The following is a 10,851-nucleotide window of genomic DNA, read 5'->3' on the forward strand; positions in this document are numbered from 1 at the left end:
GGCGAGGTGGCTGGAGCAGGTGCCTCTGCCCCCACACCCGCGGGCAGCACGGGGCCAGAGGCCCACCTCCCAGGGCGCAAGACTTCGGCCTGGCCCACTGTCACCTGAGCTGCTATGGTTGCTGCGGAGACAGCCCGGGGAGGTCTGCAGCAGGGAGTGGGGCCTGGAGCAGGGCAGGCCTCCTTGGGCGCCAGGAACACGGGGGGACGCCCGGGCACGGTGAGGACCAGCCTCCTCTCCCCAGTGCCCACAGCAGCCTCTCCAGACCCCGAGGGCCCAGGCCCCCAGCCTGCGCTCGCCCGCCTGCTGCTGGTCTTCCAGCTCCTGGGCCCTCCTGCCCTAGACCTCAAAATACAAGAGCCCCAGTGGGGGCCAGAGAACAGACTGGGATCACCCGGCTTGGTGTTGGGGGTGGGGGCTGTCTGCCCATGGCCAGAGCATCTGGGAGCCCTGAGGGCCAGCACACGGGGCACGGGGCAGGGGTGGTACTTGCAGGAAGTGGTGTTTGGCTTGGGTGTGAAGGTTGCCCTCAACTCCCCAGGAGGGAGGACCAGCCTGCGTGGAGATGGATAGATGCAGGCAGGGGTGAGGCTGCCCTGCCTGCCAGGCCTCCCGGCTCCACCTGGCGGCATGGTGCCAAGTGAGCCGTGGGTCGGGGGGCTGACCCCGGCCGGGGATGGTCCCGCTGAGCCCTCAGCTCTGAGGGGCGGGTCAGAGGAACCTGAGAGAGGCCTCGGCCTCTGCAAGGATTCGGCAGAGCTCAAGGTCGCCGTGAGACAGGTCATGGAAGCCGCAGGTGCAGCACGGCCAGCTTGCGGGCAGAAGCCGCAGCTAAGCGGCGCCGCGGCCAAGCGGCGCCGCGGCCACCTGTCCAGCATCCCGAGGGCGGGTGGGCCTGGCGGGGCCCCGGCCCGACAGCTGCGCGGCCGGCTGCTCCCCCGACCCGGTCCGGGCGGGTCCAGGGCTTGGCGATCCCGGACCGCGGGCGCCGCCTGGCGGCCGCACAGAGAACAACAAGCGGACGGGGCGCGGAGCGGGGGCGCGCCCGGCTCGGGAGGCCGCGCTCCAAGGGCCCGGGCCGCGCGGGAGCAGGTGCCCCGAGGTGCGGGCCCGGCTCTGTGGGGGCCCAGGACGTGGGGCGGGTCGTTCTAGGTCATCCCTTTCCACTCGCCCCGGCAGGCGCCGAGCAGTGGGGCTCACACAAGCGTCCAGGGGTTCATCTGGGGGGACCCCCAGCCCCAACACCCAGGGTCAGACAGCTGGCCCACACTGGCCCAAGCACACTCTGGCTCCTAAACGGCTGTCCAGGGCAAAAGTCCCCGGGCCAGGCTTGGCGGAGCTGCTGCGGGCTGGGCCTGGCGGGTCTCCCACCCCAGAGGCACCCGGTCCCAGAGGCGCCTGAAGGTGGCTCTCTGTTCTGGGGTGGGGGGACTCTGGTCTAGGATGGAGTCAGGCCCCTCCAGGTGCCCTTAGCTCCCCAAGCCAGCGAGGCCCCGAGGGTCCAGTCTCAGGTCTCCCCCACTGTACCTCTGGGCCCAGGCACCAGCTGCTGGTTGGCTGGCAGCCTCTTCCCCCAGGCCCACTGCGCTGGCCTGTTTCCTGGACCACCCCTAGCACACCTGAGGTCGGGGATGAGGGCCAGATGCCTTTTTCTGGAACGATGGAACCTGGGCCTCCCAGAGAAGACAAGGCCCCTGAGCGCGGCCAGGGCGTGAGGAGGCTGCAGACAGCCGACAAGACCTCAGGCCCAGGAGCCAGAAACCGGGTCCTTGCTACCCCAGGACAGGGCTGGCTTCTGGGCCTGTTGGATTCTTTGATTTCTTTCTTTCTTTTTTTTTTTTGGCCACACCGTACACCTTGGGGGATCTTAGTTCTTGGATGGGGGACCCAACGCAGGCTCTCAGCCCTGACTGCACGGAGTTCCAACCACGGGACCACCAGGCAATTCCCTCTTTGCACCTGTAATACCAGCCCACTTGGTTACTCAACTTGACCCAGGGGTCCCTGCACTGCTTATGTGACCCTGTCCCCTTGAGGAGACCCTCCTGCTGTTAGGCCAGAACCCTGGGAGCCCCTACCCCTGGTGCCACCTTCACCGCCCCCTAAATCCTCCCCCAGGTCCCTCACTCTGCCTGCTTCTCTAGCCCCTCCTCCCTGAGGGCCCCCCCTGCCCTGGTCCATTGCTCCCAGTTCAGGCCCTTCTCTGCCACTGGGGCGAGGATTCTACAAAGCGCCGAGTCTTCAAAGACTCGAATCCTCCCACGGCTCACCAGCCCCCTGCTCCCTGCCGAGGTTCTCCCAGGCCCCCTGTTATGCCCGGCTCTAGACTTGGGGCCCCTGCACCGATGCTGCCTCGAGGTCCCCCACTCTGGGAGTCTCAGTGTGAAGGGTGGACCACCAGCACAGGGGCCCAGGGCATAAGCACACCCTCCCCACCAGCCTGGCCAGCAAGACAAGGTGATGGAGGAAGCCACAGGGCCCACCCCGGGGGCCCCTCACATGGGAGCTGCCGTGTCCCTTTGGCATCTCACCCAGCTGGGTGCTCAGCCAAGTGTGGTTGCTCAGAGGCAAGACTGTTAGATGCCAAACTGGCCATCCTTCCTGCCGTGCCGGCGCTGGTGATAGCTGCCGGCGATACCAGGGTTTCAGCTGCAGGTGCGGGAGACCAAGGGTTGTGGAATCCTGATGAGCAAAAAAGGGTCGTTGATTTGATCTGGGTTTTCGGCCGCACCACACAGCTTGCAGGGCCTTACTTCCCCGACCAGGGGCTGGACTGCACCCTTGGTAGTGAAAGTGCCAGATCCTAACCACTGGACCGCCAGGGGAGTCCCAATTTTAAACAGTTCATGAAGCGATGTAAAGATCCGAGACTTTCCATTTACCTTATCAGCAAGTGTTTTGGGGGACGCGTATATGCGCCAGGAGCCAAGGACACTTTCTAAAGAGGAGCGTGTCCAGAGGAGACCTGAGTGCCTCCCACTGCCAGGGCCTGAGGCAGCAAGGACAGAGAGACGGCTCTGCTGGGGAGGGCACCGCCTGGCCGCAGAGTGACGGGCAGTGGGCCCTGGTGGGGGGCGGGTACCTGGCCATGCCCACTGGATGGGCAGGAGGCCGCAGAACCCACAGATGGCCCACCCTGGCGTCCTTCCCTGTGTCCTGAGTCCCCTGGAGGATGAGGTGGGACGCTCACGTGGGCGTGAGCAGCAGGAAGCCGGAGGCTACAGGGAAAAGGCACAGGGGCTTACAGGACTATTATACAAATGCAGCCTTCTGCTGTGACCTAGGAGTGAAGCCGCGGTGTGGCGGTCAGTGTTTCTCAAACAGGGAGTCAGGGGACCCGAGGTCTCAGGTTGGGGGGACACGCCAACCACCAGTTGCCGGGTCCTGACCCTCAGTGCCCCCAGCCCCTTCCTGTCCAGCTGGCCCTTGTGGATAACATCAGAGCCGGGGGTGGGCCCCTCTGGGTGGGCCCTGTGCTTGCATGGGCTGCGGGCTGCCCTCCCGGTTCACTGTGAGGGCTTGGGCAAGTGAAATACGTTTAGTACCAAAACCCCCCCTTAGGAGGGTTCCCAGAGTCTCACATGCACGTCAGCTCTTTCTCACAGGGCCCGGCAGATGGAAAGGTTCAGTCAGCGGCGGCTTGAAGGATGAGGTCATGCAATGGCAGCAGAGGCCCCAGCAGACATGCCGACAGCCGGGCCTCCCCCACACCTGCACCTGCCCCACGCGGGCCCACAGCTGGCGCGCCTGCACCCAGAAGCCAGAGCCCGGCTTGGCTGTGCTGTGTCCCTCAGCCCCCGTGCAACATCGCTGCCCAGCCTGCTCTGGGGTGTCCGCTGTCTCGCTCCTGACCAGCCTCGGGGGTCCCTGAGCCCCAAACCTCAGCCTCCCTGGCCTCTGGCGCCCATGTTCTCTCTCCAACGCACCTGCCCAGTTCCGACCTCCAGGTGTTTCCGCCTGAGACAGAGGCGGGACGACTGGTTCCCTGAGTTCTCCACCACCTCCGCGTCTGGTTGAGACAGTAGTCGCTCCGTTGGGTCTGACCCTTTGCCCTTTGCCCCCCCATGGACTGTAGCCCAGAGGCTCCTCTGTCCACGGGATTTTTCAGGTAGGCATAGTGGAGTGGGTTGCCATTTCCCCCTTCAGGGGATCTTCCTGACCCAGGGATCGAACCCATCTCCCATGTCTCTGGCATTGCAGGCGGCGTCTTTACCCGCTGAGCCATCAGGAAGCCTACAGGGCCGAGTGTATGGCAAGGCCTTGACAATGTTTTCTCACGTGTTGGTAACCCAAGCCTGATGGGACAGAGCACAGCCTGGCGGGTGGCAGGGGACGGAAGTCAAATCTCCCGTCTCGCTTCTGAACCTCCGTGACTTGCTTGTCCTTGCCCTGGCCTTGCACAGGTCACACGTCCGCGGGCCAGGGCTGGCCACGTGGCTTCTCTGCTTCAGTCACTGGAAGGAACATGGAGAAGACAGAGGAGGGCTTGCAGGAAGAGGCTGGGGGGAGGCAAAAGCAGCTGCTGCCCCCGGGGAATGAGCAAGGGCGACAGGTCCTCAGGGAAGCAGAGCCGGGAGGTGGATGAGGGGGCAACCGTCCGAGCGTTTTGGAAACGCCGGAAGGACTCACTGATCAGAAGTGCCGCTGCCCAGCTGGCCGGGCTGGAGGAGAAGGAGACGCTTAAATGGTCAGAAGTAGGTCTCCACTAATGAGTTTCCATAGCACACTAACTCAAACCTTTTCTCCAGGGAGACGTTCTTTCCAGAATGCTCCTAGAGCTTTCCCTCTTACATGTTGGGGCAACTCCTGTGCGCGGCAGCTGGAGGGCACCCTCCTCAGGAAAGCAGGGCTGAGGCCACGCCTCCTGGGTTGTTTGAACGGGAACGGGTACCCCTTTACCCACCCCTCAACCCTGGTCTGTGCTCAGGGAAGCTGCCTCCCTGTATCACTGCCCCCAGCTAGAGTGAAGGCGCCCCCGGCTCCGGCCTGGCCCAGGACACACCCAAGTCAGACAGGACCTGAAGGTGAGAGCATGGGAACAGAACTCACATCTCAGACTCACAGCCTTTCTCCACTGCAAAGATAAGCTAAGAGATTTTTTGTTTATTTCATCAATAATTAAGGGTATACTAGTATGTATATCTCAAAATAATGCTGAATTATTTCAGACATGGTACTACAATAGTCACACGGTTGATGGAGGGGGATGGGAACCACACACTGGAATGACACGCCTTTATTACACATTGACATCAACAGCAAATATTTCTCCAATCATTCTTGAGAAAAACACTATGAGCTAAAAGCTAAAGAGCTTTGTTTAGAAAAACCTGTAGGTACAGGGTAAGCTTAGAGCCTCAAAAAAAAAAAAAAAAAAACAGATTAAAAACTGGCCAAGTAAAACAAATGACAAAAATACTGGCTAAGCCTTTCAAATATACTAAATCATGTCAAATATCAATGTATTATACCAAGGCAGTTCAGCAAAATAGAGCATTAAATTGTACTTGAGACACATTCATTACATTTATTCTCGTAACTACCTCATTCCAGGCTGATCAGCCCACTTGGAGCAAGAATGGCCTGAAAGCAATGCCGAGGGAAGGTAAAGAAAGCAAACGTTGCCAGCCGTTTTTTTTTTTGCATGAACACGTACGATACAGTTTAATGCAGGCCCAAGGCCACTTTGAGGGGGCAGGTAGGTTTTACTTCTAGTACAGATTCTCTTCACGTAAGATCATAAAACACAATGCGGTGAGCCCAGCGCAAACAGATGACATGCAGCAGCCCACGGCCACACGCCGCGTCCCAACAAGGGAGGAGAGCTAAACCCAGTGTAGCGAGGGCTCATTAAGGGAAGAGGGCCACCAGGCACAAGGAGCTAGAGCAGACTGAAGTCAGGAAACGTCACTCCTCAGCAGTCACTCAAGGCTGATCTGATTATCTCAGGGACCAAAATAATCCACGTGAGAAATCCGAGATGACTGGACGGCTCAGTATCCTGGACTCACCCCGACGCTCAAAGCTGAGCCGTCTGAGCCGTCTCTGCGAGTCACGGGAAACTGCTGGAGATGAACGGGAGGGGAAGATGGGCTTTTAGGTAACGGTGGACAGGCAAAGGAAGTGCTGCCGGTGAACTTTCAAATCTGAAGTCACCGTGAGCAGGAGGCCTGGTGCAGGATATGGGTGCGTCTGAAGTGAGGTTACCGCCTTGATCGCCCACTGACATAACTCAAACTGTGCTTGAATTTAACAAGATTTCATTTGGTTGGAATGAGCTACCAATAAGGGGCATTGAGAGCCCATTGGATGTGCAGACAGGAGGTTCATCACCCAAAGACCTCGATTGCCCTTTGACCCCACTATCCTATGAATCTAGGATATTTCTAGTAGGAAGGACACGTCAAGGCTTTTCATTATTGGGCAGTACTGAGACAAAGTGGAAATTCCTTAGGGCCACACATTTAATCTTTTAGGTATTTAGGGCTATTCCTTTATCCACCTTATTTTTTAGCTGTTTACAAAGTTAACAAATTAATATCTGAAAGAAAACAATGAATTACTTCAGAGTTCAAAAGATGTACTCTGATAGGATTGTTTCGTGAGGATGACTACAGAGCAGTTTGTTGTTATGCTGCTGGGGCACCATGTTATCAAGGCACTTCAGAACTTTGGGAAATTCTCTTGTTCACATCAACAGGCAACTGTAAAACTGGCTCCTCAAAATATACAGAAATATGTATACCCTTTAGTGGAAGAAGACCTTACTGGCGCTTTCAGGCACTAGAGAAACGTCCATGTGCCAGGTACGCGAGCTAAGGAGCACAGCAGGGGCCAGGAGCTCAACAAGCTGGCAGACCTGGTCCTGCGAGGCTGCTGATGGCCTCTGCTCTCACCTGCATCGGGAATGCGGAGCAGGGCGGTCCATGTCGAGGAAGCCCATTATGCAATGTGCAGGCTTTTTTGCTTATTTTAGCATAACCTGATAATTGGTAACTGATTCCCATCTTCCACTATCTTACTATGGGTGTGGGTGTTTTATCTTTTTTAAAAAAAAGTTCATTAGCTTCATTTAAATGTTCTTATCCTTATTGATTTCTAAGGGAAATTATAAGTTTAGATCTTATAAACAAAAACAACTCGAAAGTATCAGCTGGTGCTTCATCCCTTCTTCGCTGCAGTCTCAAAGGTGTTTTTGCTACTAATTTTCATAATTTTCTTATATTGCTCACAAAAATAAGACTCCCTCCCAAAGGCAGGGTATAGGGGAACATACAGACACTGTATTTTAAACAAAAGCATGTTTATCAAAGAACCAACCATCTAGAAAAAACATATTCCCACCCTATTAAATTGGGTGGGACCACTGGGTTTTATGAATGAAAAAAAATCCTGCTTTATTTAGCATAATAACAAAACATATCATTGTACTGTGTTTGTGCTTGGACCTTACTTCTATTTAACCAAAAATTTCCTCCTTCCTCATAATTGTCTTAGTATTTATCACGTATTTCTAGATGCTGAAATAGCTGTGTTTTAATGCTTGAACAACCATTAAAAATGTTTTAAAAGCTAAAAAAAAAATAAGGTTTAAAAGCTGCCCCATTTCATTTTCTGATTTTTTAAAAAACCCCAAAAACCACACCACAACATAAGGCTAGCGATCCAAATGCAAAAGTTAACACGCTGTAATATTTGTTTTGCAACATCAAAAGCAGCAGATACTGAATATAATTTGCTTAAATCATTAAATACTGAGATTGATATATGCATGTATAAATCACATTTAGGCTCAGCGAACTGAAAGCTCTCTACAGATACACAGATGTGTGCATAAAGTGCAAAACCAGAATCAGGAGCCACAGGCTCTCTCTGGCTGTTCAGTACTCCCACTCGTCCGACTTCAGGTCCAGATAGCTGAGGATGTTCTGCGCCAGCTTCACGGCCTGTTTCCGGGCGGCCTTACACTTCTCCTCACCCTGCGGGTCCACGGCATCCAGGGTGAGTAGCTGCTTGGTGAGCAGCTCTTCCAGGCGGATGTAGTTCTTGTCGGTTCGATTGCCGTCGAAGGAGAGCACTTCGCCCTGGATCTCCGACAGGTTTCCCAGTACGTCCCAGACCGCTTTGTGTGAGGGGTGCTCCTCACAAGCCAACAGCTTTCTCTTTTCCAGGGCTTCCTTCAAGTCAATGTAAGTGATGAGGGTCTGCACTTCAATCACTGCTCTTCTCCGGGCTTCCCGGATGCAGGGGTTTTTTTCAAGACTCACCTCATCCAGCTGTCCGATCAGACCCTGTAGTTCTGTTTTGGCGCTCAGGTACAATTCAGGAGGATTCTGTGCTTGGAGAAGTTCAGTTTTGATTTCTCTCATTCTCTTGAGGACCTTTTCTATTTTCAGAATGGAATGGTTCTGTCCTAGGTCAAATGCGTACGTGGTGTCTGCTTCCTCTTCTAAGTCCAAGTATCTCAGTAACTGGTTGATATCTTCCACGACCTCCTTCCGATAGTTTCTGATCTCTGTGTGGCCGCACACATCGAGAGCATCCAGGTCAGCCATCAGCCCGGAGAGCACACAAGATAAGTGCCTGCACGTCTCCTTGTTGTTCACGCCCATCAGAAGGGCAATCAGTGTGCCTCTAGTCTTGTTTACTTCACACATCACAGAGTTGATCTTGGCCACAGAGGGGTGCGCGTCCTCAGAGAGCGGCAGGGAAGGCTGCCTCTTCATGCAGTTCTCGATAATCTCCTGCACGGCACATATTTTGGTTAAGGTGTGATACCGTGCTTTCCGCAGGGAGACCTTGCCTCCGGTCTTGACATGTGTCAGCCTCAGAATGACATCCTGGATGCCTTCCTCAAACTCATCAGTTACACAGTTGCCTCCACTATAAAACGGCACAACCTTCTCTTTCACCAGGGCCTGTGCTTCTTCAAAAATGTTCTGTATTTCGAGCCGGTGTGGGTGGTTCGCATTCTGCTCCAACTCTTTGAGAAGACGCTCTGTCTCTTGTGCCGCCCTCTTCCTGGCTTGCTGAATCTCTCCTTTTCCTTCAGTATCTACAGAGTCTATTTCGAAAAGCTGTTTGGTGAGAATCCTCTCCAGTTTCTTGTAATTCTTGTCATCTGACAGACCACTGAAACCAAGTACTTGCTGTTCTATGCTTTTCACCTCCTTTTGAATTTCCTGAAGCCTACTAATAGCAGGGTGTTGGTTTCCCATCTCCATACTTTTGTTGTGTTCAGTTTCACAAGCACTAAAAGATGACAAAAATGACTTGTTACACCACGAAGCCTGAAGAATGGTACTTGTGTATTATTACCTCATTCTAAAAAGATATGCTTACGAAAGGGCCTGTTGCCACTGCAATCCAAAGACCACACTTCAGTACAGAAAGCAGAGTCTATCAACCCCTCTCCCGCAAGCAACCTCCATACGGCAGTGATTGAGACTGGGTTATTGCAGTGTGGAAGATAAGCTGGAGTGCTGGGCCTGGGAACCTCAATTTTCCTCAGCTGTAAAAGAGAACAGCGTGTGCCTACATAAGTATGGCATGAGGTTGAGCCGTCAGCTTGGAAAAAGCACAAGCACCTTAGGTCTTCACAGTGGAAGCTGCTTCTTGGCAAGAGAAGGGCACCTTTGTGGAAAGTAAACCAGTAGCTCTTATAACCTTCCGGGCCTTTTGGGGGCATCTAAGCACTCCCACCCGGCCTGCTGCTGCTGCTGCTAAGTCGCTTCAGTCGTGTCCGACTCTGCGACCCCAGAGAGGGCAGCCCACCAGGCTCCCCTATCCCTGGGATTCTCCAGGCAAGAACACTGGAGTGGGTTGCCATTTCCTTCTCCACCCACCCGGCCTAGCTTCCCGTAAAAGGAACTGAGCCACTGAAACAAACAAGGGGGTTCGCGGGCACTCGAGGAAGTCCCCGTTTCTACATGCCTCTCCACCCGTTAAACACTTCCAGAAAGACGCCCTGTTTCTCGCCCCACCCTTTGTGTACCTCATAAACCTTCCCTGCAGAGGCTTGAATTCCACAGGGAAGGCGCCTGGCATTATGATAAAGGCACTAGCTTGGGCTTTGGAGGCCTGGTACCCCCTAGGCCCTGTTATGCTCCCCCCTCCAAAACACACCGCAAGACAATGAGACAACGATGACTAACTCATTCATCAGCCTCCCATTAAGGCTCGAGTGGCTTAATGCATTCCCCCCCCCCGCCCACGTTCTTGGGTTTCTATCAAACGCTCACGGGCGGGGGAGGGATGCTCAATCGAAACTAATCCCCTGCCGGTGTCCGAGCCAAGAACGCGCCTCCGGAGAGGCCAGGAGCGGCGGGCTGCCTCGGTTCTTTCCTCCCTCCTCGCCCTGCCCTCCCGGCACTTTACCCAGACGCGGTCTAAGCGGGCTTGGTCTTGGCGTCCCGCGGGTGAAGCGGCCAGGTGGTAGGTCAGCCCTTTACGGGGTGCGGCACCGGAGCCGGGCCCCAAGCTGCATCCCTCTCAGCCCTCCCGGCTAGGTCTGGCCGGGGCAGCCGGTGAAGGGGCCGGCGGTGGCGGCGGCAGCTACTGGCCGCGGCGGCCGCTCCGGGCGTCTCGCCCGGACCCCACGACGCACCCGCCGGCCTGACCTCACAATGGCCTGCGGGGGAGGGGGCGGGCGCGCTCGGCCCGGCCGGGCGAGCCGACGGGGAGGGAGGGGACTCGGGCCCGGCCGGCTCCGGCCCCGGGAGACGGGGACCGTCCGGGACCGCCCGCGCGCAGGGAGAGGGGCCGCGCGGCGGCCGCCCTCGCTCACCTGTGCCGCCCGCGCCATGGCGCGCCTCGCCGCCGACGCCCTGCGACTCCGCAGCTCCCGCCGTC

At 56.1% G+C, this 10,851-nt stretch overlaps 1 protein-coding gene across 1 annotated transcript; it reads right to left on the bottom strand.

Moving 5' to 3' along the window:
- Positions 1–7,047: 7,047 nt before the first annotated feature.
- BAG5 (BAG cochaperone 5) lies at positions 7,048–10,846 on the bottom strand. The gene is made up of 2 exons (XM_068991322.1): positions 10,787–10,846; positions 7,048–9,252 (listed from the first exon to the last, which is right to left on the bottom strand). The coding sequence occupies exon 2, from the start codon at positions 9,222–9,224 to the stop codon at positions 7,881–7,883; it is 1,344 nt and encodes a 447-aa protein (XP_068847423.1). The 5' UTR covers positions 9,225–9,252; positions 10,787–10,846; the 3' UTR covers positions 7,048–7,880.
- Between the last annotated feature and the right edge of the window lie 5 nt (positions 10,847–10,851).

Source organism: Capricornis sumatraensis, chromosome 19 (assembly GCF_032405125.1).
Source record: "Capricornis sumatraensis isolate serow.1 chromosome 19, serow.2, whole genome shotgun sequence".
In the NCBI taxonomy this organism is placed as follows: Eukaryota; Metazoa; Chordata; class Mammalia; order Artiodactyla; family Bovidae; genus Capricornis; species Capricornis sumatraensis.